We start from the raw sequence: 27,659 nt of genomic DNA, 5'->3' as shown, positions 1-27,659 counted from the left end.
ATCTATAAATATTTTCTGCTAAAAAAAGCTCAAGCAGACAGCAAAAACAGTCACGGGACAATAAATAAACATTTATCAGCACACACAGGTAACACGATGTACTAATGAGACCAGGCTCGTCCCCGGCATGTAGACTTGTCATCAGGGGGACGCATATCTCCAACAGTATATATTTTTACACTTTTCTCGGTCGTAATAATTCTTAAAATGACTAAAACACGTTTTCTTTGTAGCTGTAGGGAACAAGGGCCTAAATGAGGAGACGTAAGAACTTTCACGGGGTTTCCCTTTTTTCTGTCAATGGGTTTCCTTAAAAGCTACCCAGCAGATCAGCGACCACTTAACAGAGGTGGATGGCAGGTAGGAAGAGAAATAGGTCAGAAACTGACAGGTTTATTAGCAGAATGTAAATTGCATTGATATTCAGCTTAAACAATGTTTCAATTTTACAAAATGATACTATAACTATAACGCAAGATAGTTTGCGGCAGGTTGCTTCTGCCAAATCTGTGGTCGTTAATTGTTACATTAAGCTAGCTGACTAGCTGTAGTTCAAGTTTAATTTACAAACTAAGCTAACAGTTAGCACGTATTGAAATCTCTTAGTACTGTCAGGACAGTCATGGTTTGAGCAGAATATCAGAGCAACTCAAATTACACCATGGCTAGTTTGACCATTTCCCAGTTACAACTTTAATTAATGGGAAGGAACTTTAATGTAACTATTAAAAAGACTGTTCCTTTCGTATTACTCTATTATTATTTTCCCCTTTAGTGGCAACAATACAGATACACAGGAGAGTGCACTTACATAAAGTCACTGCCAACAGTATCTAGAATTACTTTAAAGCACTTTAGTGTTAAGAGCAGAAGGTTGTCTCGCCTTCTTATAAATTTACAGTTTGCCAAATGATATCAATCAAATTTTGTAATCTATGTGCACACGTGCACCCATGGCAACCCCCCCCCAAACAAATCCCAATTTAACCCCTGACTAAAACACAAATCAGCCTGTTATAGTCCAAATAAAATAAATGTTAATGAATTAATAAATATAGGATTATTTGCTGTACGCTTTTGTGAAATAAAAGTATTCCTCCATATATTAGCAGGTGCACTGACCATTTAATTGCCTGTGTGTGTGTGTGTGCGCGTGTGCCTCATGGAGGGGGCTGAGAAAGAGACAGAGAGAGAGAAAGAGATTCTTTTCTCTGGGTTACTGGTCCTTATCCCCCTTACCTACCAGATACCATTCCTACATCTCCCCAGGACCAGGTGGGGGACGTATAATAGCACGCCCACCACTGTGAGCAAAGCGTTTGGAGGAGGAGATCATGAACTCCTCAAGGCTTCTTGGAAAGGCTCTCCCTGCCCTTTGGACCACCGGCTGATAAAAGGCCACTCAGTCCTTGTCAGAGGTGTGATGATGAAATGGTTGGATTAGACTCATACATGTAACACACGTTTTAAACTGAAGTATCCTTCCAGCTATGGTAAGTAGTGTGTAACTAATGCTTTTATGTACAGCAAAAGGCAGTTCTGTTTCCACTGAGTGTAAAAATAGTTAAGGTATTTATGACTGTTTGAAAACTTGACGCTATTTATCTGCTTATCAGCTGCCAGTGCTAACTGTCAGTGAAACCAGTTGCTTTACTTGACTTTCAACACTGTTTCTAATATTCACTTAACAATAATATATTCTTTCTACAGCATACTGTTTACATATTACTTAATTGTGTCATTCTGTGGAATCGGTGCTTTTTGCGTCCCCAGGAAATAATCAGTCATAAAATTATATAACAACAAATAATTATGTCATTTAAAAATTTAACATTACTATGTCCTTCTCTCCACAATATAACATCAAGTTGAAGTCAATAAAATATTTTAAATAATTAAAATTACTTTTATGCTGATGAGGTTTTTGGCCTGTCCCTCATCAGCTGTGATTGTTCTACTTCAGCAGGATTTTTTATTTGTAAAATGTAGGCAAAATGTCAAAATTCTCACATATACATATTGTTTTAAGTGTGATCTTATTGTTAAACAGTGTTTTTGGTATAAATATATATTCATTTTAAAAATAGATATATTAATTTATCGATCGTCCCTTCATTTCATTATTCAAACCAAAAAACCCTTGCAAAATAATGGTACATTCCAGAAGTGACATCATTTACAGGAAGATGCATCATCTCTGAAACAGGATGCCAACAGTTCGCAGACAAGTAAGTTTCTCTCATCTCTGATGTACTGTTTTATAAGGTTCGACCAGGGGGGACAAGCATACAGTGTCAATACTGTTACCATTTTTTAACATATAAATCCGAACAATAATTTATTTCTCATAATATAATCAATATCTACAAGTAATAACCTTTCAAAGTACACAGGATGTGTTTTGTCACCATGACCTTTTAGATAGCAATCAGCGAATTAGCTTGAAATGCCCAACCCTGTTACTGTCAACCCTCTTACTTTTCCAAAGTACGAGGTTTTGACATGTGAGTGACAGGGATGACAGACCAGTGTTTATGCTAGTTTCACTGTCTTTAAAGGTTAGCCTTATAAAATTAAAACATTTTTAAAGGTCGTCATGTGTGTATTAGTGAGCTAATATCCATATTATTCAGTTAGGGTAGCATATGAGCATCGACCACGTTTTTAGTTAGTACTGTTTGATTCCCTGTAGGTGTAGGTAGATGTATCCTGTAGGTATTTAATGTAATGCGATGATGTTACTGAGCTTATTACCTTATTTACATAATTTTGGCATTATTGTGTTGATGATTCTGTATTAACACTCTAATACACTTTTACAGATTTAATGGTATGCCATAAAGTGCAACGGAAAAGCAAAGGCGCTATCATGCTCATTGAGATGCAGATCCTGAAGAAAGGGCAAAGTAGTCTACCTTGGATGGGAGAAGAAGAAATGGAGGAGAGACAGGGAGCAGGGGAAGAGAAAACCATACATGAGTGCAGTGAGAGAGAGCAGAGGTCACAGAGAAGAAAATGGAGAGTAGCCCAGGCAAAGAGCAGGGCAGCAAAAAAGGCAGCGTCACTTGCAAACTAAGAGCCTGTTCACACCACCAATGAGCCCAGAATCACAGGAGATCCTTAGCAAAACAAATTTAGTAGATTTTGTATCAGATTGCTTATCATTATTGAAAAGGTCATATTGAGCTTTGTAATTTCATCATATGTAAAGACAAGGGAAAGGGATGCTGTGTCTCACAGGACCACAGTTAAAAACTAGAAGTGAACATTTAAAATGCTCTAGTCAACTAGTTAAGTTATACATACACAGACATACAGTGCAAACAGTGCAGCAAGGCAAAGGGCAATACATGCAAAGTATATAAATAGAAGACCTAAGGCATAATGTCCAGACAACTATGCTAGTGGAATTTAACATATTTATACCAGGTGAGCCTGAGTGGCAACTGCCTGAGTAACTACATCAAGGTCCATTTTTTGTTTATGTTTATATTTTAGGCAATGCGAAGAAGGAAGAAAACGTTCAAAAAGACACCAGAAGACACTGAATTTATTAATATTACACCTGGAAAGAGAGCTGCAAAAGAAATGAAAAGAGAAGAAGAAATTCAAGAAAAGATACTAGCGGCTGCTGAAGAAAACACTGAGACAGATTGCAAAAATATGTGCTGGGGAAATATAGTACAGAAGTAAATACTCAGAAAGTGTGCAGAGATGGTTTATGGGTTCTCAAAGAAAAGGTGGAAAAATTCTGGTAAAGACCCCTACACATTCACATGAAAAAGAAACACTGGCACAGCTGATGCAATTAAGAACTGTGTGAGGCTGTTCTTTGAGTGGGATGATGTGAGCCGCTTGACCACAGAGAGGAAGCAGACAAAGACAAAGAGCAAGCCTAAAAAGCAAAAACGATTCCTCATGGACAGAATGTGAAAACTCACAGGAAGTTTTTGGCAGAATACCCAAAAAGAGTAATTTCTTACTATTTATTTTCTCACCTGCATCCTTTTTGGGTGTTCAATCCAACCATGTCTGGGAGAGAGACTTGTTTGTGCAAGATGCATGAAAACCTTGGCTTTGTCACAAACAAGCTCTACCATCTGAAGCTGCTAACTCACTGCAATATTGAGGAGTTGGTAGAACAGATTGCGTGCAACTCCAGTAAAAATGAGTGAGTGGTCAGTGTGAAAGGAGTAAGCTGAACAGCTTTCTCGTTATTATACCTTATAACCCCAAAACCATGGTCTCCCAGTCCCAGTGGGTAACAGAGGGAGGCAGAAGTCAGAGAGGGGCAACACTCTGTCATTTAAAATTACAGTCAAAAAAGAGACGGAGAGCACCATGGAAGGCCTTATTGAGCTTCTCAATCAACAACTGACAAAATTTAAAAGGCATGTTTTTAACATTAGGCAGCAATTTGCCTTCACTGGAGCACTGACGAAAGAACTGTCCAGTCATGAGTGCATTAATACACGTGGACTTCTCAGAGAATTATGGATGCAAATGTAGTTCTGTCCATTTTGACAGTCCAAGCTGTCCATTTTGGTGCTTCGTACCAGCAAGCCACTCTGCATACCAGTGTCCTATATGTAGGAGCCAATGCCCACCCCTCTCTGTTTCAGCACGGTGTCCTCATCCAATCACAAGGGTCCAGCTGCAATTTTGGAACATCTCAGGCCTTTGCTTTACTACATCAGGCAGGAGCACCCAGCTGTGGAGGTGCTGCATTTTCTAAGTGGTGTTCCCTGCATGCTGTACCGGCAGCGTGGTAACTTCTACCTCTTCAGCACAGAAATTTATAAAAGCTTTCACAGAAGGGACATGGAATTTCTTTGAGGTGGACCATGGAAAAGACGCTCCTGATAGAGTAGGAGGAGCACTAAAGAGACAAGCAGATGACCTTGTCAGCAAAGGCCTTGGGTCTCTGTTTGAAGCACTGGCCAGAAGAGAAACATCAAGCTGTTTTACGTGGAGGAGGATATTTAGATAGCGGTGCAGGCCGTGCCACAGAACATCACACCTCAACAATGCCCCTCCATCAGATAGTCACACTGGCAAGAGGTAGCCTGATCTGCCGTGATGTCAGTTGCATGTGTGCAACTATGAAGAGGCTTGATTGTGAATGCCATGGCTCCCAGTTCTTCAGTTCTCCACATGACCAAACTCCAATCCAACTCAGTGTAGTTGACTGGACCAACCTAGAGGTTATAAGGAAGTGGTGTATGGTGAGATATGATAGTGAACTCTACCCAGGGATTGTGATGGCAATGGATGCATCCTACGCCCAGGTCAAATGCATGCACTGCATAGGGGAAAAAAATTCTGTTTGGCCTGTTCGAGAGGATGTACCCTGGCATTTCTATGACGATATAGTTTGTTTCATCCCTGCCCCGCTGCCAGTCACTATCCGCCATATAGAGATCCAGAGAGAGGTCAGATGTAATTCAGTAAAATGATACAGCCTTCTATGTGAAATATGTTACTGCCTTTGCTGAAATTTGCTACCTCCTTCACTGTGAAAAGGCTTTTCACTTTGATACGGGATGCTAGTTTGTATGGTTGTTCCCTATCTCTTTTACTGCTACAAAAATGTTGTTATATGGTTACTATTAAAGTTTTTTTTTTACCTCATTGCCTTTGATGAAATTTATTACCTCCTTCAATGTGAAAATGTGGCCTTTGATATGTGATAAGTTTGTATGGTCTTGGTCTCTTTTAACGGCTACAAAAATCTTTTTATATGGTTACTATATTAAATGAAATGCTGTTAAATCCTATTAAAATAATATCACTTATGTGCATTATAATATGACTTTTTGTGAATTGGTTATGAAAATAATCAGTCTCAATAAAATTATTTTTATTCTAAAATGCTTGTCAATAATGCATGCATGGAACTGCAATGACAAAAAAAGATTAGACCTCTTAGAAATGTAAAGGTAAAACTTCGCAGTAGTGTGTAGACAAAGATGTGTGATGTACGTAGTAGTATGTGTGTCCTGTCATCTCTGTTACTCCGATCAGTCCTGTTACCATAACGTCATTCCTGTTGTTGTCATTAAAGGTAAAGTCAGCGATTTTAATCCAACACACTTTTTTTCATATATTTCATACACAGCCCTGGCTCTGGAAATATTTTGATTGGGCCATTCTTTCTAGGTTTCTCTTCTAAAAATGTATTTTTTCTTAATAGATGTGATTGCTGTCCAAAATTAGTGTGCTCTTGATCATCTGAATGAAAAATATCATATTAGGAAAAAAAATCCAAAATCTGAAAATAATCTCAGTGAAAAGAGGGACTAAAGTACTGCCCATATATGTGCAATAGATTACATATTTCTAATTAGAAATATAGTATATATGCTCATGTCTGTAACAGGTTTTAGTTACAGACACAAGCATACAGATAGTTTTGACAAATCTAAAAATGTTTTACATTGCCATAAGTTTGCATAACCAAGTATGTATACATTCCCATATAGAGCACAGGATCTTGACGGTGGTGCTTTAGTTGATTTATGTTTCATTGTTAGTCATGTGTCACTACCAAAATTGCCACTGCAGCACATGATAAACTAGTGAGGTTTACTGTCTATAATCACATATTTATTGCAAAAACACTGGGAGTTACTATACTGCAGAGCCCTGTTTGGTGTTTACACAATCTGACCCAGGGAGGGAGCACACCAACTCCAAACCATGTGTACTAATCTCAGGAAGGGGATGTGTGCATGTTTCCTACCAACAATGCTCTACTCAGTGAGGCCATTGTTAAATCGGGCTGAGAAACGGAGCACAGGAGCAGGACAGACCTTGAAAAACCTGGGGAAGCATGAAGAAAAGACTGTTGTGAAGTTGAATTTGAGGCTGACTAGGTTGACTATCTCACATCTGGTCAGTGTTTTTAAAAGAGCAGTTCCAGTTTCTATGACAGGGAGGGACCTAAAGTTACCTGTGGGTCCAGCATGTAGACTGCTGCCGGCACTACCATGAGCTTCACTGAGAAGGTCACTGATTACATCTTTCTTGGAGTAGTGTTTTTTTCTTTGTCTTTGGAGGATGAGTTTGACAATTAAGCTAAGAATGTAGTTCTGAGCCGCTCCAATACAAATACACAAATTTGTATTTGTGTAAAGATAACATTTCCTTTTCTTATTTCAGTCACGAAAGTCTTGGATTGAGGAAACCTTCTTCAAGAGAGAGTGTGTGAAGTTTATCCCTTCTTCTCGAGACCTACACAGGTAAACTAGAGTCTGATTGCATTGATGATCTGCCAAAAAACAGTTTAAAGTACATGATTTTATGATTCTCAGTAGAAATAAAAGATGGTTTGTTTAGTTAGAACATAGCATAATATTAACAGCAGTCGTTGGAAATAACATTTTTCCGAGAGCAGAACTATTTGGCACTCAGCCCTTCCTTCCAGGAATAGGGACCACGTGAATTCTTTGATAATGTGTTATTTCCTGTTTTTTTTACAGATGTTCCCCAGTATGTCAAGTTTGCCAAAACTTGATCAGGTATAATTTATGAATTGTGTGTGTGTTTGTGATTACACCGTCCTCCAGCACCCCATTCATACCCACCCCCCCACACACCACACACCCTACCCCACTATTCCCATGAAACTCTTGTGGTCTTTTTATGTGTCTCTTCTCCCTTCACCCCCTTCCCTTCCTTTTCACCATTTCCCTTTTTTGCTTTCTCTCTGTTTCTCTCACATCTTCTTAGTTTTAATGCCATCGCATATATAAATGTACTGATCGCTTTTGTTGGCTGCGAACTGATAGACACAACCAAACCTAGAGTTGTAGACCTAAGGTGAAGAGGGAGGCAGGGAGACCGGAAGGGAGGAAGAGGGAAGGAATCGTAGCAGGCTGGCTTAAATAGGCCATGTGCCTGTGAATTATACTTAACTTTTGAAGTGGTTTTAAATCAAATTAAATCACCTCTATAGAAAACAAAAAGTAGGATTTCCATATATTGTGTGTAGTGAGGACCAATTTTAATAATTATATACTAGTAAATTAACCATATGCAATGTTAATGATCTGTTTGCAGTCCATTCTTTTTTCTCTGCTAAACAAATTTTTAGTTAGTGAATAACTTTTTCTGTGTAGACGCAAGACTCTCACCACCTACAACATAATTGGACATAATCTTTCCGTTGGGCCAGGTGCTGTTGTGGCCGCCTGATGGTGGAGCACTCTTGGCAAGATTCCCTTCCCCCCCTATCTCTCTATCCTGGTCCTGGACAGGATGTGGAAGAGGACTGGTCCATAAAGCTCCACACCAGAGCCAGTCCCACCAATGCCTATGGGACCATAGACTTTCAGGACAGTGCGACACGTGTCTGTCGGGCCAAGGTCTGTGAGTCTACCAACTGTACAGTCATTGTGTTTCTAGGCAAAAGGAAAATTTTGTTGTTTTCTCAATTAACATACCAAATTTAGATAACTCTAGTCCAATTCTATACATGGGATTGCTCCAAAATTGAAGATAAAGAAATCACAAAGAGCCTGTCAGTCACAAATACTTCCATGTGCTTCCCCTCTAGTATGTTCGTGTGGCTGTGGACTCAAAGCCAGAGATGCTACTCCAACTGATGCTAAGGGAGTGGCAGATGGAGAGACCCAAGCTACTACTGACAGTCCAGGGAGGCTTAGAAAACTTCACCCTATCTCCTAAAGTCAAACAGGCCTTCAGCAAAGGGCTGATGACTGCTGCCCTCAGCACAGGGGCATGGATACTCACTGATGGCATTAATACTGGTAAGTGTTAGATGAAATAGCCCAACAACACAACTTGTCGTTTTACACTTACAGTTTTTGTACGGATTAAACAGACAAATTATTAATTGAGAAAAAAATCGACAGATTATTCAATAATGAAAATAATCATTAGTTCCAGCCCTATTCTAAAATACTACTTTGATTAACACTGATCTTAGATGTAAGTCTATTGCATATTCTTAATGTGGTTAAATTAAACTCTACTGTTGTATACACTGCATGCATTATAAAGGGATCAAGTCAAGTTAAGATTTGTGTAGCCCAATATCACAAATTTGCCTCAGACTTTACAGTCTGTATAGCAATACAGCATCCTCTGTCCTTAGACCCTTGATTCGGGATCACTTGATCAACATCATGTTATTTGCCCAGGCACACCTGTGTTTTTGCAGATTTATTTGCTGTTGCACAAAGCAACAGCAAATAAATCTGGTCAGTTTGTACAGTTGAATTGTGTGTTTGCTGTGCATTCAGCTGCTCTCTGCATCTACTCTAGGTGTGTCTAAGTATGTAGGCGAGGCAGTGAAAGCATTTGGGGGCCACGACCTGAGGAAGAGAAACACAGTTGGGATCACGCCGTGGGGAGTGATTGACAATAACACGGACCTCATAGGCAGAGATGTGAGTTGAAATTTAATCTCATTGTTGAATGAGATTACACTGTCTGACCAATTGGATGCTGACTACATTTAAAGATTTTATTTCATTAAACATATTTTAGCACGATGCTTGACTCTCGGCTCTCGATGTGCTTTCTGCTCAACATGATTCAGGTGTTCAGACCTTACCAGCCACTCGGGAACCCTCTGAGCAAGAGGGCCTGTCTTAATGGTTTCCACTCCCACTTTCTGCTGGTGGATGATGGAACACTGGGAAAACATGGCTGCCAGCAAGGCCTCAGGAGGAAGATGGAGAAACACATTCAACTGCAAAAGATACACCCTCGTGAGTCAGTTTGTGTTTTTGTGTTCATAGAGGAAGTGAGAAAAGCACAGGAGAATGATGTCACTGACATATATATCACTGTCCCTCTTATCCTTTCTTTGTAGGACTGAACCAAGGAGTGCCTGTGGTGTGTGTGGTGGTGGAAGGAGGACCTGCCATTGTGTCCACAGTGTTGGACTATGTTAGCAATGTGCCCCCTGTGCCAGTGTTTGTGTTTGAGGGATCGGGCAGGGCCGCTGACCTGCTTGCTTTCTTACACAAGCAGACAGCTATTGACAAGTATGTCTGCTTATTTTAGTATATCTAGTGGGAGATTATTGGCTTGATGTCTTATGCACCATATGTACAATGAACATAACTGTCACAAAGATAATTTACATTATATGCTGGTCTTGTAGGCAGTTGGATGCAGACATTAAAGAGGACTTCCTTGCCAGGATTGGAGATGTGTTTGGAGTCGAGAGGACAGAAGCTTCTCACCTCTACACTCTCCTCCTGCAGTGTATGGATCACAGACAGTCTGTAAGTGAAACAGCATTTATGAATGTATCTGTGTTACGATTGGATACTTGGACTTCTTACATCATTATGTGTGTTTAAACAACAGATAACCATCTTTGACTCAGAATCAGAGGACCAGATGGCACCAGATGCAGCCATTTTGACCACTACACTTAAGGGTACTTATTTTCTTCCTCCTGGTTGTGATAATAGGCCTTTTTCAGTGCAGACATTTTAACGTGTTTTGTTCTGTATGATGAACAGGCACCAAGGCCAGTCCTGCAGAGCAGCTGAGTATGGCCCTAGCCTGGGACAGGGCTGACATTGCACAGAAAGACGTCCTGGTGAATGGACAACATTGGAAGGTGAGAAGAACATTTACTACTGCAAGCTATGGTGTAATTATGTGCTATTGTTGCTGATGAGGAATGTTGCACATTCTCAAGATATTCATGATTGTAAAACGTTTGTGTGCTGTATCTAGGTGGGTTCCTTGGAGCAGGCCATGCTGGATGCTCTGGTGATGGACCGCGTCAGTTTTGTCAAACTGCTGATTGACAACGGCATGACTATGAGTCGCTTCCTCACTGTGGATCGCCTTGAGGAGCTCTATAATACGGTTATTATAATATATTAAACGATCTACTTCTAATGTTTGTGACACGCCATCTGTCTCACTCATTTTTTCAGAGAATACTTTCACCCTTCAGTGCTTTTGTTTGGCTCGCTATGCAATTGCCTCTTTTGTTTCCCCTTGGCTCTCACTTTGCTGTATAAACAGAAGAAATTCAATTCTTTTGTTTGTGGCTCTTGAAGCACAAATTACAAAACTGTGGTTTTGACTGAAATCACAATAATGCGCAGTAAGTGTTTTGCACTGAGTTCCTCTGCGTTTCCTGGTCAATTGCATTCACAGTATTTTCCCAGTCGTTGTTTTAGGATGCTTTTGAGATCACAGAACTCTTTGTCATCTTTACACTCACACTTGGCTTTCTCCTCACTGCCTTATTTTTTGTTTATTAAAGCATGTTTACTTATTCATTACTCTGGGATAATAAGTCCCCCTAAGAAACAAGCCAGAGCCAGAGCTGCTACTGTACGTGCGATTGTTTGGTCTTTTGCAGATTTGTCTTTTTTGCCTCTCTGTTAATAAGTAACCAGTATGTATATTTTTTCTTAGTGATTCTGTAGTTGGTATTGTGTCTTAACTTGTTTATATGAATAATAATATAATTTCTCTCTTCAGCCACAGGGACAGACAGACCGTTTTCTCCGCCACCTCGTTGAAGACGTAAAACAAGTAAGCACAGTAATAAGATGAGAATGCCTATAATAATGTACACAATGAGTCACACTACAGATACTCATCACCCTGTTTACTAAGATATTATTGGCACTTACTCTGGATATTGACTTGAGCTGCATTTGTGTACATAATAGTTAAATATATACTGTGTATTTACTTTATATGTGTGTGTGTGTTTGTGTGAGTAGACCTCTCTGCCCCTAGGTTACCGTCTTTCTCTCATTGACATGGGCCTTGTGATAGAGTACCTCATAGGAGGAGCGTACCGCAGCACCTATACACGGAAACACTTCAGAGCAGCCTACAGCCGCCTGCAGGCCAAGGTGAGCATTGTTAATTAGTAGTATTTTTTGGTCTGCTTTGTTTTGATGAATATCCTAGAAGCACTTTGTTATTTTCACTTTGTTGTTTCCTCATAAATAATCCAACCTCCTCATTCTTGTTTTGGTGTGTATAGGAGGGTAGACAGGACAGTTCTTCCTCCTTGTCAAAACAGAGACGGGGATTGATACCAAACTCTTTGAGGAGCAGGAGTCCCCAAGACCTGCATTTCTTTAGAACTGCTCAGCCCTACAAACGCAAGGTGGGTGGGGGATTTTTTTAATCTCTCTTGAAGAGACTGGAAGCAAATTTTCCCTTTCCCTTTTTCCCTTTTGTGATATTTTACCCTGCTTGTCGGTTCCCCTTTGTTGCACTTTTACCTCCCTTTTTCATCCTTTCTTTTTATCTTTGTGGACTCTCTCCTCTTTATTTCTCTATCCATGTCCTTCCCTCCATCCATACCTCTATCTCTAGGACCAAGATGTGTCACCTGCAACCAGTCGAGAGATAGTGTTGAGCCCTGGCTTTGGTGATGCTCCGCTGCTTGTTCCCTTCAACTTCAACGACCTGTTTGTTTGGGCTGTGCTTCAGCAGCGGCAGCAGATGGCACTGTTCCTGTGGCAGCATGGTGAGGAAGCGCTGGCACGTGCCACCGTGGCCTGTAAGCTTTATCGCTCCATGGCCATTGAGGCACGGCAAAGCAGCATGGACGACAACATCTCAGAGCGATTCAAAGCATATTCACTGTGAGTGTACATGTGCCAGTGTGTGTGTTGTCAGTAGTTAAAATTGAAGGACAATTGCACCCTAATGAGAGATTTGTATTAGCATCATTAAAGGCCCAATCAGTAATTTTTGTTAATTAGAATTACAGTCCAATCTATTTGTGTCTAATGTAACTCTGTACATTAAAAGTTCCTGTAATCAATTTGGGTGTAACGGTTTTAAGTCCTGTGTTTTAAATTTTTGTGGTGGTGTGGTGGGTGCATACCTCCATATGTTTGTGTGTCTGTCCTGTCTCTGTGTCTCAGTGAGTTTGGTCAGCTGGCGGTGGATGCGTTAGACTGTGCGTTTCGTCAGAATGAGCAGATGGCCATGAAGCTGTTGACTTCTGAGATGGAGGTGTGGAGCCACTTCACCTGCCTGCAAATGGCTGTCTCCTCTTGTCATAGACCATTTGTCTCACATTCCTGCACACAGACCCTCCTCACAGATCTCTGGACTGGTCCACTCAACATGAGAAAAAACTCCTTTCTGAAGGTAAACAATGTGAAAATTGCCAGAGTTATCAAATAAACCAGATAAAAGTCACAGCACACAGTTTAAATTTATTACAGATGTAAAGTTGTCTGATTTTAAGTGTCATAACAATCTTATCTTAGTGTATGATGTATTTGTATAACTATAAAAAGAAGAGATGTTTTAAGTGATTCTTGACCACTAACAGGCAGAAAGAACTCAGAATATAAATAAACTCAAAACAAACTCAGAAACACAGCCGTGATATGCAACCAGCCTATCCAGTTGATTCAATGTTATCTCAAAAAATATTGCTTAATTAAGTTTATGTTTGAAGGTATACTTTCTGGATAGTTGGACAAAGATGTGTTGGGCCATGGCTTGTTATTCCTTTCTTTCAGATCATTCTGAGCCTTCTTCTGCCGCCTGCTATCTTGCTGCTGGAGTTTAAAAGCAAAGCTGAAATGTGCCATGTACCACAGTCTCATGAGGCAATACTGTTTGGACTTGACTCTGTGAAGTCTGTAGCAACCCATGAGGAAGCTGATCACGTGGTAAAGTGCCAGTAGTACATATACCCAGCATATTGTTTGCGAACTGGAATCCTAATAGCCTTAGTATCATGACTCTCCTCTCGTCTCCTCTCGTCTCGTCTCCTCTCCTCTCCTCTCCTCTCCTCTCCTCTCCTAGGGCAGTCAGGATGCAGAGCGTGGCCTGTCGTTCCAAGACGGATGTCTCGGTCCAGTGTCAGAAACTGTTTCCTCTATGACCATGCAGTGTCTTTCCTGGATCAAAAGACTCTATGAATTCTACACAGCTCCTGTTGTCAAGTTCTGGTTCCACACAGTAGGTGGTGTTCATGTTGTTATATGTAATAAATTGTCTTTCTGAAAATATGTTACATGGATGGACTACAGTAAGAGTACAGATGCCTTCCTTGTCTTTCTTGCAGCGTATACAGTATTTAATGTATATTAAAGTATATTTTTGTTTGAGATTACCTTATTTTGCCTTTCTTTCTCTCTGTCTCTGCCTCCACTGTAGATGTCCTACATAGCCTTTCTGATGTTATTCTCCTACACCATCTTGGTGGAGATGGGTGATCAACCAAGTGTTCAGGAATGGCTGGTCATAGCGTACATCGTGTCCACTGCAGTGGAGAAAGTCAGAGAGGTGAGAGAGCCTGCAGGGGTAAGAGGGAAATAAGGTTTAAAGAGAAAAACAATGTTAAGGAGGAAACAGAGTGATGCTTGATCAATAGGTTATTTGTTATTTGTAAAAATGTAGCCCGTTTCAACTCAAAGGCAGTTCAAACCTTAGTCATGGAGAGTCAAAATGCTTTCCTTTATTCTGTCTTTTGTTCTCTTCTTTATTTATTTTCTGTTCTCCACAACAGTTTATGTGTACTGGTGATACATTTTCCACAGAAAACAATACCATAAAATAAAAGGTTTTAATTATTTTTAATTTACATTTTATGAATACAACATAAGACCAAATACAGACAACAAAAGGACACAACACAAGAACAGTACACCAGAGGTTACAGACAAAAACATATAAATATAATATATTTGCTTCGGAGATCATTGCATCACAAATCCTTCTTGACAGGACTTCTCCATTCTACATACAATATTCAGGTTTCTATTCATTGTACTGGCTTTGTATCTTGAACAGTGCAAATCACCTATTAGACTATTTTTCGCAAAAGATTTTTTAACAATAAAGGTGTTACAGTTAATAATACAGATTGAAAGTGAATAATACATGAGCTTAAATTCTCCCTATCAAAAAATGACCTCTTAATTAGGTTCTAATGTCAGAGCCGAGAAAGCTGAGGCAGAAGCTGAAGATTTGGTTCTCAGAGTACTGGAACATATCTGACTTCATTGCCATCCTCCTCTTCCTGGCTGGACTGGTGATGCGTTGGCATGCTGACCCGTATCGAACGGCTGGGCGCATCAGCTACTGCCTGGACATCATCTTCTGGTTCATCAGGGTGACCGATCTTCTGGCTGTCAATCAGCATGCTGGCCCTTACCTCACTATGATCACCAAGATGGTACGTGAGCACTGTGTACTACTTGTTGGAGAAAGGGAGGTGAAGTGGAGAAGCATTTGTTGAGAGTTTTTTTGGAATTACTCATCCCCTCTCTTTGTTTCTGCCCAGACCAGTAACATGTTCTTCATTGTTGTGATGATGGCAATCGTGCTGCTGAGTTTTGGGGTGTCCAGGAAGGCCATCTTGTCGCCAGACGAAGAGCCTTCTTGGAGCCTAGCTCGAGACGTAGTCTTCCAGCCCTACTGGATGATTTATGGAGAGGTCTACGCAACTGAGATAAATCGTAAGTGGTTCAATAGAAAACATTAGATACTTATTAACCAGTGTTTTTTAAATCAACAGTAGACTTTAACCTTGATGACTTTGGTGATGCCTTGAGGTGCCTAACATCTGATTGCCTCAAGGTCACTTGTCTCTTTGCTGCATGAGAAGACACGCATACAGATCAGGTGATCTGAGTCAGTCTCTTAGTGAAGTTATTGTTTGCCACTGATGTAAGGTGTGTGCCTGTTTGTGTGTGTTAACAGCGTGTGACGATGGTAAGCCATGTCCTCCTGCTTCCTTTCTCACGCCGTTCCTCCAGGCTGTCTATATGTTCTTCCAGTATATCATCATGGTCAACATTCTCATTGCATTTTTTAAGTAAGCACCTTTGTAAAAGACATTTCCAAATTTAAGTTTGACAATGAAGGACCACAATAAAGAGCACTTATACTTAACTGAATGTTTTCTTTTCATTAACAGCAATATCTACTTTGACATGGCATCAACATCCAATAAACTGTGGAAGTACAACCGCTATCGCTACATAATGACTTACCAGGAGAGACCATGGCTTCCTCCGCCCCTTATCCTCTTTAGTCATATGGCTCAAGGTTTGAGAGCCATCTACAGGAGATTTAGTGGAGATGTTGAGCGGGAAGAGGGAGGCTCTGGACTTAGTGAGTACCATAATGTGTGTGTGTGGATACAAAACCTACTCAACAGTTATCTATACACGTCTAACTGGTCTGTCACTCCTCTCGTCTTTCCTCTCTTCACCAGAACTCTTATTGGGCCTTGAAGATCGTAAGAAGCTCCACGAGTTTGAAGAGAAATGTTTACAGGTGTACTTCCATGAGAAGAATGAAGGTCTCCACAGCAGTCAGATTAACAGGATCAGAGCCACAGCTGAGAGGTTGGATTGATATTGTTGTTGATTTGTATAAACTGGGATTGAAAACCATGACATACTGTGGACTCCATATGATGTTGCAGAGAAGAGTATCTTAAAAACTGAAGACATGTGTGCTCTGTTGCCCCGTGTAAGTTGAATGGGGGGGGGGGTCAAACATCTGTGTCCAATGCCAAAAGCAGTACATTCTTCTTACTATAACACCACCACAATAACTCCTTCTATTATCATATTTTCCTCTCATTAGTGTATTGAAGTTGATGTGTCTTCTCTCGATGTGACTAATCTAAGACAAATCATAGATAAGTAAAGTGAGAGTTTTTTTTTTAAAAAGAAAATTGTCTCTCTGCAAATGTCTTTTATGCAATGTTTTGTTAAGCAGAAATAGATTTGATTTAGATGTTCTACAATGTAGTTAGTGTGTATTCCTCTCTTTCTATCACAGGCTTTATTCATCTCTGTATATTTAACACACAATCACATATTTTACATTGTAAGTAAAATGGCTCTTAAATGTGCGTCGGTCACATTGTGACACTGTGACTATTTTATCAGCTGTGAGCTTTGGCATACGGCCAGAAAAACAAGAATGTAACCTCATCATCATCATCATAAAACTGAGGACAAACATGTTTGAGTAGTGTGTGTATCTTTTTTTGTGTCCCACTAGAGCAGAGGAGATGTGCATGATGGTGGGAGAGGTATCAGAGAAGGTCAACTTCATTCAGGACAGCCTATCGGAGTTGGACTGTCAGCTGGGTCAACTCCAGGACCTGTCGGTGCTTGCTGTGGACACCCTAACGCTGCTCTCTGCTTCTGACAGCCTACATCAGGAGGGGGCTCGCTTGGCTCAATGCCGACCCATCACAGTGTCCCAGCACGTCCTCCCTCACAGCTGGACCCTCCCGCACAGAGGTGGAGCAGACTGTGATGTGCTTAATATGTGGCGACTGACGGCCAAGCCGTGTAAAAGTACTCCGCCTTCATTGCTGAAGGGCCATACTCTCATGGGGAGTAGACTGGCATCACAGGAATGCCATGTGGGAGCCAAGGGGAGTAGGGGAGGAAGACAAGGACACAGTGAGGAGGGAGAGGAAGGAGCAAAGGAGGTATAGTGTTCAAAGATATCTTAGGTTCTTTTAATGGCGTGAATTGTTAATAATAGCTGTGGGGAGTGAAAGAAAATGAGAAATGAAGATGTTGCAAAGCTGACTGGAACCTCTGAAGTATCACATCATATTTTGGTTCCTAGCAATTGTGTCTCAGCTTTGGAACAACAGAGCAACTACGTCATGTGAACGTCTGATCTTTCTTCTACACAGGAGGCACATGTTGCTCACCATCCCAGTGAGATGTGGCCTGGAGTTTCTCGACCTGCATCCCATGCTTTCCTTTCACACCTTCATGGATGTGGCGTGCATCTCAGTGGTTTCAGGGATCAGACGTCCTGTGAGTCCTGTGGACCATCCCGCTGTGGGTCTCCTCTTTCTTCCAGGTTTGGTGACAGAGGAGTGGAGTCACCACATTATAAACTCTGGTCCTGTGACCCACACCTGTACCCTAATCAGGAAGAGACCTCCATGGAAGAGGGGGAAGAAGGAGAAGAAGATGAGGAGGAGGAACAGCAAGAGGAGGAGACAGAACAAGTGTCCAGAGCCTCTAGCAATGTTGTCCTTCTGTCTGACCCTCGAGACATCTCTGAGGGTTTAGTAAACCCTGCCTTTTGTGACGATGATAGCCAACAAAGTTCCAGCCAATGTGGAAGACGTGTGAAATCCCCCAGGTGGGTGCGTCTGACAAAGGACCATCCCTACGGCCACTGCAGGTCTCTGTCATCCAGCATGGAGAATATGGCTTTCTCTGGGGCACCCCGCAGTCCAATGAGGGGATCATTTCCTTTCCTTAACGAACCAATGAACAAAGAGAGTTTGTCAGGTGGCCGGAGCTTTAAGGACGACACATCACTACGATGCAGCAGGAGCAGAGGTACTATCATGTTTGTGATTCATAGAATTTTTATGGTTTAAAATCAAAATGTCTTCTCTGTGTCCATTCCCTGCATATAATGAAATAAAACAGACTGTACTTTCTTGAACATGAGTGTACTACATTAGTCTACATGTGTGTTAACATGACTAATCTGTTTTAGAGTGCAGTTACGCTGTACCTTGACAGCTCCTGGCTGGTCTATGCAGCCAAAGATCATGTGTGTCTTTGTTTCTGCAGAGTGGTCCAAGTCTTCTGACTTCACTCAAGACCAAGACAACCGAAAAAGAAGTCAGACCAGGAAGACGGTCAAGATACAAGAGAGCAGCCCAGGCACAGTAAGATGTGTTCTCCGGAGCATTATCTGACATTTGATATTTCTCCATGATGCTTCAGTAATCAACTGATCATAAAATTGAGTTTAACTTTAAAAAACAATTGGCCTGTTTCTCCTCACCTGAATCCTCTTCCTTCTCTTTATTTCTTATGGAAATAGGTAAACATGCAGTCCCATTTGTTTGATGCCTGCTGGAGGAGGCGCCGAAGGTTGAGAGGAGAACCTACATGTTGGTCGGCTTCAACCAGCCTCAGTCAGCTCAGTAAGGACCTACAGTCCTTTTTAGATTCAGTACATATTAGTAATTGGAGCTAAACGTGTTATTCCTTTGAATCTGTGTGTACACCATCACAAGGGTGGAGAATGAGAAGAAAACAAATTTGTAATACAAAAAATCAATTAAAAAATCAACAAGGCACTGATTTTGTTTTTTTAACATTTTAATGTATTTAATGATTTTAATATTGGTCATGTTGATATTGTTTCAGACTTTGAACCCATGGATTTATTGCAGAAGCAAGTGTTTTCCCATCAGGTAAATCTGTGCTAAATTTTGTCAATAGAGTAATTCTGCAAACATATGAAATGTTATAAAATATTTGTCTAATTATCTTTGCATTGGCCTTCAGGATATGTGGAGCTCTGCTCATTCAGCATGGAACAGCTGGGCCAGATCCATGAGCCGTAGGTCTTCGTAAGTCTGCCTTTCTTTTTTCATGAATGTGCATGAATCTCCAAATATTATGCATTAATTACATTGAATTTTCTTTTTTATGTCTCTGCTGCAGTTTACAGAGTGGCATCGCCTCTGAAGGTATTTCTTAACATGTAGATAATTTTAGTGTAAAATATTTTTATATAATTAATTTGTTCATTATCAACAAATTTACTGTTGTTGTATTTTAATTTTCCTACGCTATGTTTGTTGCAGCCAAGAGCTCCTCATTCCAGTCCACTGATAATCTGTATCCACATTATTCAGGTATTAATATATTATTAAGAATATAATGGTTTGATTAAATCAGCTGTCAGGATTTCTGATGCAATACATCCCAAATGCTTTTTGTCTCATCTGGAATCATCTGCTGTGCACATGCAGTCATCTATTCCATGAGTAACACCTGTGTACCTATGCCCAATGTAGTTTTAGATTGTGTTGTGTTTGTGTGTTAACAGCGATGGAGAGAAACAATCTGATGAGACTGGCTCAAACCATCCCCTTCACTCCTGTTTCCATTCTGGGTACCTTTATTGTTTGGCATCACCATCAACTTATTTCTTGTTAATGAATTATTTTACTTTGCAAAAAAATAAAATATAAACTCCTGGTTTTCTTTCCATTTATTTCCATGCACCTCATTGACTCTGTTTTTCCTCATTCTCTGCAGGAGGTGAAGAGGTGAGCATCTACTCTCTGGAGGAAGCACCCTCTGATGCTGACCCTAAATCCAACACGGTCTCTTCCTGGTCGTCACGAGGCCTGTCTGCCATGCTGCAGCCCCTCTCCAGTGAAGAGGGCTCTCTGGATGGGGGTCTCCGACGGGGCTGCAGGGTGCTGTGTACCTGGGCAGAGGGGGACGTGCTCAGACCTGGTCTGGTATACGTGGTTAAAGCCTTCAGGTCGGAGGTGGTTCGTGCCTGGCAGAAGTACTTCCATGGTAGCACAGCACTGCAGCTTTGCTTAAGGGTAACTTACCCAAACATTTGTAAAGTGCAGATAGGCTATCACTTCCAACAAGTGGCAAATAGACCCAATTTTAAAGTTTGTAACTGCAACCACCAGCTGTTAAATTATTCTGGTGGTTGTTTGAAAGTGGGTTGAACTCTAGATTGCCTTCATACACAGATGCCATGTATCAATATTTTTGGTTTCATTGTTAATAGTTTAAACATGCATGTCGCTAGTCTGTACAAGACTACGCAATATGTTTTTTGTTCAATAAAAAGACTCATTAATCGTCTGATTAATTAATTTTTTACAGTCTATGACTCTAACTAATTTACCAGCATTAATGTCAGTCACACTTTAAAAAGTGGTGCCCAAGAGGAGTGCTATTTCATATTTGGAAAGAAATTATTTTCAACAGACCATTTGAACCAGAAACAGCAGTGAAACACTGACTTGTTGGTAATGACATTGGTATTACCAATCAACACAATTGCACCTCTTGCACCTGCACCTAGCCACAAATTCATAAGTTCAAATTTCCTGTAGCTTTACAGTTCCATAGCTTTAACTTGATGCTCCTCTGTTTGACATCCCTGAAGGAGATCCAGCAGCAGAGAGCAGCCCAGAAGATGATGCAGGTGTTCAACCAGGTCAAACCGGGCGACATGAACCACTCACCAAGGTGTGTGTGTGTGTGTGTGTGTGTGTGTGTGTGTTTTCTCTTCTCTTCTATTTCTGTCAGTGTCCGGGCATTTAGTAATTGTTTTTTCTCTCCACCAGATTTCTAGATGTTTCGCTGGTCCTCTGGCATTCGAATGGCCAGTGGCTGACTATTGAGAGGAACATGTCCGGTGACTTCAGGAAGTACAACAACAACACAGGAGAAGAGATCACCCCCTTCTGTTCACTCGAGGAAATGCTCCTAGCGTTCTCTCATTGGACATATGAATACACCAACAGAGAGCTGCTGGTGCTTGATATACAAGGTGGATCCCATTATTAGTGTGTGTGTTTGTTTGTGTCATGCCTGCCAGACTAGCAGCACACATGAGTTGTTAGTCTGTCTTCTTTTGTTCATTCTATGTTTCTTTATATATTTCTTCTGTTCCTCACAGGTGTAGGTGATCAGCTGACTGATCCAACTGTCATCATGGCAGATGACCAAAGGTAAAGTAACTGTTGGCCCCACATCAACGTTATTAATGACATGAGGTTTCAGAAATCATTCACTTATGTATTGTTAAAAAAAAAATAAGGAAAAAAGCAGAGTGTCTTTGCACTGGATTGCAGCTCCTATAGGGCCCTATTTTAACCATGCAAGTGCAACGACAAGCACAAGGTTGTAGGACTTAGGCGCACGGACTGTGTGGGCGTGTCCATGCGCACTTGCTATTTTGTTTCATGTATGAGCAGCAATGTGCAAAAGGGCTGGGTGAAGGTGAATATAGATCAGTGGGTGTGGTGATTATTAAATATTCTCTCAGCCAGTCACATCACTGCTCTCATAGCTCTCAAACAGTTGTGCCAAATTAATCACACTTAATTTGAAGTCATTTATATGATTATATCAGACCGACGCTATTTCAGCAATAATTCTAATGTATATGATCTTGTAAATTGTCACATAGTTTAGTAATTAATGTTATACAACAGTGTTTACACTGCAATGTGTTTCTAGAACAAAATGAGATGCTACTTTTGCTAAAAATAAAGTTGGAAAAGAGGCTGTGATGAGCCCCGGTAATCTGATGTCATGAAAAAGCAGAATATCTAGTTGTAACTGACCAGTCTGATGTGTGTAGAGGTGTGTGTGGTTATACTGTAGCAGCCTGGTGTCATCAGGTGGTTTAATGAAGGTCAACACAGTGAACGGCTGTGTGTAATGGCAGTGTGGTCTGGTGCGCCACCTCTTAGAGGCTGCAGATTTATCAACATATCAGTCCTGCTGCCTTCAGATACTGCAGAGATTTAATGAACTGAAGGAGCTTTTCATATAGTATAAACAGCTGTGTGCTGGTCGTTGTGCCACCACGAAAATTCGGCCCGAAGTCTTTTTTATTACTGACTGAAAAGGGCAGCGCTTCAACGTCACTGGGTCTTCATCAGGCAAATGGCAAAGAGCAAGGCATACATAAACATGAACGGTGACTTTGGGAGCTACAATCCAGTGTGCGGACACTCTGCTTTTTTCCCTCATTTAATTCATTAATTAATTTTTATTTTATTTTAGCAGGAAAAAACAGCTGAGTAATATAAAACCATTACCAGCTATGGGACTCACTCAGTTTAGAAACTGTTTTCCAGCAGGTTTCCTGCTGTCCCACAGTAAAAAAAAAAAAGCAATTAAAAAAAAAAAAAATTTGTTGTCCTGCACCTTACCTGGTATGGGATTTGCACACACTATCTCTTTGCTAAAACAAAAGATGAGACATATTTTTCAGTCTTGACTCTAATGCTGTCTCTCACCCTTGTGCAGTGGCAGCAGGGATGAGATGCTTTTTGGTCCTGATAACCTCGGAGACACCGCCATCAATGGTTTCCTGCAAAAACACTCATGCAATGCCTGCTGTCGCAGACTGGGCCTAGCAGGTCAGAAATGTACATTATCAGTGTGTGTGTGTGTTAGAGAGGAGGAGAAAGGATGCATGTAAGCATTAAAATACTTGTGGAATATTGTATTTTTGTATGTTAGTGGAAAAAAGATTTTTTTGTCAGTGTTTTTTTTCTCCTGCACGTGTGTATATGCATGTGTTCGTATGTCACCTCTGTGTCGTCACTCAGGAGGCCAACATTGGCTCTGAGATAAATCCCCAACAACTTCAAATGAAAACAACACACACCAACAGCCAACTAATTAAGCCGCGAGTGTTCGTTTATTTCTATAACAACAGTAGTGTTTGAGGCATGGGGGTGGGCCCTGCTTTGTGCGTTGTGCTGCACGGCCTTTGATTACGTATTAATCATGTCTTTGTGCTGGCGATGTGCTGCTGAGACATTAGCTTTGATTAGCTATTAATTAACATCTCTTGGTAGACACGATACCGGCATCTAGAGGATAACTGCTCGGAAAGAAACTGTGCTCAAAAACAAACAAGCCCGGCAAACAAACACAAACACAAACATTCAGACACAGTTGTTTTGATATTTCAAAGGTGCGTTGTGTTTCCTCTTCCTCTTCTTGTGTCCTCTCCAAGATTTCTCCAACAAATCAAACCAAATTATTCATGCCAGATGCGTGGACTTCCTCCCAGGCCTGTCAGTATTCTCTTTCTTGTGTTAATGACTGTGTTATTGGAGCGACATGTCGCTTACTGATGTTTCTGTTGTTCAGATTTAAGGAGGCGTCTGGACAGCTGCGAGAACAGCGGTGAGGCCGAGTCGACGTCAGGGAAAGAAGAACAAGAGGACGATTGAAACTGGCATGTAACCTTTGACCTAGGAAGTAGGGAAAAAAGACACATGCACCTTTACCAACACATGTATCGAGACATGTCTGTCTGAACACACACACTGTCTTGGTGTCCTGCGTCAGCCCTGAGTCTAGACTTCGCCGTGGAAACAGGGTGATAGAAGAGTGATATCTCATCATGAGTCAGAATCTGTGACTGGACACCAGAGATTTATGTACTGTAACATCTATCAGGGATGCTAACGTATTCTTTCAATATATTAAGCAAATATAATGCTGTATTCCATGAATCATAATAGCAAATAATTTTTTTTCAGACTTAACATAAATGTAAATGACTATTTGTAAACATTTTTATATTGAGAGGATGACAATTACTGTTATAATACATGTTAACGTAATAGCTTAATTTACCAAGGATAAAACTGTTCCATGTTTGGCTAAAATAAAAATTATTAAAATCTATCAGTGTATATGCGTGAGACAGAAAAACGAGGCAGAAATGCACCCATAAAATGTCTTTTATTTTGTTTTCTTCCCACAACAAAATGTCTACAAAAGCGATAAAATATAGAATTTAACAAAAATCACTTCAGACCTTCACATTGTATATACATCTCAAAGGAGGACTCGGTAAGGGCCCTGCATAGCTCTGAACTTCAACCCATTCTGATCCATCGCATGTAGATGTTTGCGGCTTTCTTAAATGCAAATGCATGCATGCACACGGACACACACTTACTTTCATTCTCATGTGAAAATGAAAACTGCTCACACAGTACGACTCGTGGATTGATAGTAGAGTCAGAGTTCAGAGTCCAGCAGAGTCCCCTCTCACCAAATGAAAAAAGCATAAAATGTAAAAACGGTTTGTCAGTGTAATCAAATACACATGTTCCTTGGAGTTCCCCTTTTTGATTGGTTTCTCAAGTAAACTCACACAGTAAAGCATCTACGCCCCACTCTGCCAATCCTTCCTCTCCTCACTAGCTATGGCACTTTGAAAACAAAAAAAAAGTTTCTTTCTTTTTTTTTTTTTTTTTTTTTTTTTTTTTTGTAGTTTTTGTTTTGTTAGTCCTGTGTAAAAGAGGTTCTGTAGCCCGAGTACCTTTTAGATTTTCGGTTACAGATTGCTACATTTTGTTTTATTTGCTCTTGCTGGGACGCAAAGACATTCTAAACAATAAATTAACAATTTTCAACACTACTTCAATTGCACGCATGTGTAATGCATCAAGAACGTTTACAAAGCATTGGTAGAGCAAACATTATCTCACTCTCACTGTTTCTCTCTCTCTCTCTCTATCTCTCACACACACACACACACACGCACACACACACACATACATACACACACACACACTCACACAGGTTTTCTCAGGAAAGGGAGAAGGAGGTTTGGGGTGGAGTGTATTTGACTAAGTGTAGGAAATGCATTTCAAACCAAGTGTATTAAAAATGTCCGCGCAGATTTGTCGGAGCCATCACGTAGAATGACGACTGCTTTTATTGTGCGCTCTGCGATGTCAGTCTGTGTTGATGGAGTGGTAAAGGCGCATGATGCGTTCAGCCCCTCACACTGAACAGGCTACTCCATAACATTCAGAATAGATTACCCTCCCCACATCGTTCCCTCCCCCCCCGCCGCAGGTTAAGGGTCTCTGATCCGGTTCAATAAGGCCAGTTCAGAAAGGGCTGTTCACTGACTGGTTAAACCAATTCACACATTCAAAGGTTACGAAAAAAAAACATTTCCATTTGAACAACATATTTGACTATATAAATTGACTGTGTATAAATAAGAGCATTTTATTTAAAAAGTCTTTCAGATTGTGAAAAAAAATTAGCTTTGAACTGACTGAATTGATGTGGAATTCACCCTAAACCCATCGCCCACCCTGCCAATAATCCCTCCCGCGAAACCCACAATATCATGAGAAGAGAAAACACAAATAAGCCCCAAATGTTTCATTGCAATGAAACGTCATGCAAATAGAACAGAACAACAATAGGCTAATAGTAATAGAAGAATAGTAGTCATAATAAGAACAATAATAATAGTAAATAGTAATAAAATAAAAAATAATCTTACAATGCAAACATGACAGTAGTAAATGCCTCCAGTTCTTATTGCTACAGTATCTTACTTACAGTGTTGCGTTGCCACTCGTTCTTGCCAGCACATCCCCTCTCACAACCCCATCCCACCCCTCTGTTTCACAGTCTAACAAGGGAAAATAAAAAACATCACACACAAAAACTTCATTTTCAGAGTTGGAATTCACTGTCCCAGGGGTGTTGTGATGGCGCTTGATTCACAGCTTACTAGTGGACTTCCCGCACTGTCCCAAAAGCAGCAAAATAAGTAGTAAACATGAGTGTACAGTGGTGACAAGAGCACACTGATATAGAGTATATATATATTTTTTGTTCTTGTGCTACGTAATAATGCTTGTCATATAGTCTGGGCACTAAAGAGATTTGGACAGTGAATTCATGCTCTATACACACATACATACACACAGACACACACTTATCAAAGCCTTGTCTGGGCAGATTCCATTGCCAGCATACGTTGGCGGCGTATGCCGTTTTTATCTCAAAAAGTAATTCTTTTATAATTACATTTTTGTAAATTTGCAAAAATATTAAATGCAAAGTCAGAAAAAGAGCTGCTCCCTGAGAGATGCTGTGTAGTGCATCAAGCCTTAATGAGCAAGTGATTGTCTTAAAGAGTCACTGGCCTCTGATCTGGGGTAGGGTCAGGGGTCGAAACAAGGATCCTGGGCTTTGAAGGAACCTGTGAATTGATCGCTGAGAGGCAGCAGTGAACAGACTTGGATGTAGAGCAGAGCACTAATTTGATTTGATGCTCATTCCTGTGCTGTCAACATAGTTTTGTTCACCACATGGAGAAAACATGTATGTTAGGATGAAAATGTAAACTGAAAAGTGTTTTTAATGTTAATGAATGCATAACTAGTCTGTGTCCATGCATAAGGGAAGTTGAAGATTTGGCCACCGTGTAATGTGCATTTGCATTCAGATCAGAAAATGTTACAGATGTCTTCAGTTTTTGTGCATAAATAACAGGAGTTCACTAATATAATCATAGTAATTAAATCTGAGGTAAACGTCTAAGTGATGTCCCTCTCCGGTAAACTGTAAGACCACACATGCTCATGTCTATTTAATGTTGTGGTCATTGTCCAGTATATTGGGCCAACACCAAATCCACTCAGTAAAACTGACATTTTGTCAAACAAGTATTAAGGTAACAAGCTGATTAATGTTGTATTTTTTCTAGTGTGTAAAGTGTTATTTTGGTAAATAGCTCATTTTTAAAGGAAGCTCTTCAGATGTACTTTAAGATTTGTCAAAACTCAAATCATAGATCTCTTTACAAAAATAATGCATACAGAGCACCCAGTGGCTGAATGTAGAAATGCATAAAACTGTTAAGACCTGTGCATCCTTTCACAATGTTGCCTCACCACAAAAGACAGTGATACCGTAATAAGCAGAATCCGACATGCTCAGATGAAATGAATGCCCAGTAAAAGCAGTATGATTTTACACAGTGGCCAAATGCTAATCAACATAACATAAAGGTAGGAAAAACATCACAAAATTCTCTCTGTAATACTAATAAATATGTAATGACTAACAAAAAACAAAAAAGTGATTGTCTATCACAGTTTTCCTGTATGAATTGTTAATGTAATATTGCAGTTTTTACACATTGTTAAAGATCTTTTTTTTTTTTCTTCACATCTGGAAATCAGTGCTCTGTGTATGTCCTAACCCCAGATCATATCGTGTCACATTAGAAACACTGCAGAGTCTGTGGCGGAATGAGTGCCATCTATAGAGATGATTAACAGAGATCAAGAGTCAATTATAGTGCATTCTAGT

The 27,659-nt window shown here is 40.4% G+C and overlaps 1 protein-coding gene across 7 annotated transcripts; it reads left to right on the top strand.

Moving 5' to 3' along the window:
• Window positions 1-115: 115 nt before the first annotated feature.
• trpm6 (transient receptor potential cation channel, subfamily M, member 6) lies at window positions 116-24,209 on the top strand. 7 transcript variants are annotated; one of them, XM_042420200.1, is made up of 43 exons: window positions 276-360; window positions 1,270-1,493; window positions 2,165-2,228; window positions 2,823-7,007; window positions 7,162-7,241; window positions 7,482-7,520; window positions 8,177-8,366; window positions 8,558-8,771; window positions 9,289-9,413; window positions 9,566-9,737; window positions 9,842-10,016; window positions 10,136-10,259; window positions 10,345-10,417; window positions 10,503-10,603; window positions 10,723-10,857; window positions 11,485-11,538; window positions 11,733-11,867; window positions 12,002-12,127; window positions 12,340-12,611; window positions 12,897-13,125; window positions 13,506-13,658; window positions 13,795-13,950; window positions 14,149-14,277; window positions 14,918-15,169; window positions 15,278-15,452; window positions 15,697-15,811; window positions 15,914-16,110; window positions 16,214-16,346; window positions 17,014-17,452; window positions 17,666-18,329; window positions 18,570-18,667; window positions 18,826-18,928; window positions 19,155-19,201; window positions 19,296-19,360; window positions 19,455-19,480; window positions 19,598-19,648; window positions 19,843-19,908; window positions 20,055-20,353; window positions 20,935-21,017; window positions 21,116-21,321; window positions 21,451-21,502; window positions 22,812-22,924; window positions 23,667-24,209. In XM_042420200.1, the coding sequence occupies exons 4-43, from the start codon at window positions 6,990-6,992 to the stop codon at window positions 23,747-23,749; spliced, it is 5,967 nt and encodes a 1,988-aa protein (XP_042276134.1). In that variant the 5' UTR covers window positions 276-360; window positions 1,270-1,493; window positions 2,165-2,228; window positions 2,823-6,989; the 3' UTR covers window positions 23,750-24,209. The 7 variants fall into 7 exon arrangements, with proteins under 7 accessions (XP_042276131.1, XP_042276130.1, XP_042276134.1 ...); XM_042420198.1 differs by having other exon boundaries at window positions 2,165-7,007; XM_042420199.1 differs by having other exon boundaries at window positions 1,247-1,493; window positions 2,165-7,007.
• The last annotated feature ends 3,450 nt before the right edge of the window (window positions 24,210-27,659 follow it).

This window comes from Thunnus maccoyii, chromosome 9 (assembly GCF_910596095.1).
Source record: "Thunnus maccoyii chromosome 9, fThuMac1.1, whole genome shotgun sequence".
NCBI lineage: Eukaryota > Metazoa > Chordata > Actinopteri > Scombriformes > Scombridae > Thunnus > Thunnus maccoyii.
This window is presented reverse-complemented; position numbering and strand designations above follow the sequence as displayed.

Coding starts and splice junctions, on each gene's coding strand:
- trpm6 (XM_042420196.1), top strand. CDS start 301: ATGGGTTTCCTTAAAAGCTACCCAGCAGATCAGCGACCACTTAACAGA. Junction 12,128..12,339: donor CTCAGCCCTACAAACGCAAG/GTGGGTGGGGGA, acceptor CTCTATCTCTAG/GACCAAGATGTGTCACCTGC. Junction 21,503..22,811: donor ATCATGGCAGATGACCAAAG/GTAAAGTAACTG, acceptor ACCCTTGTGCAG/TGGCAGCAGGGATGAGATGC.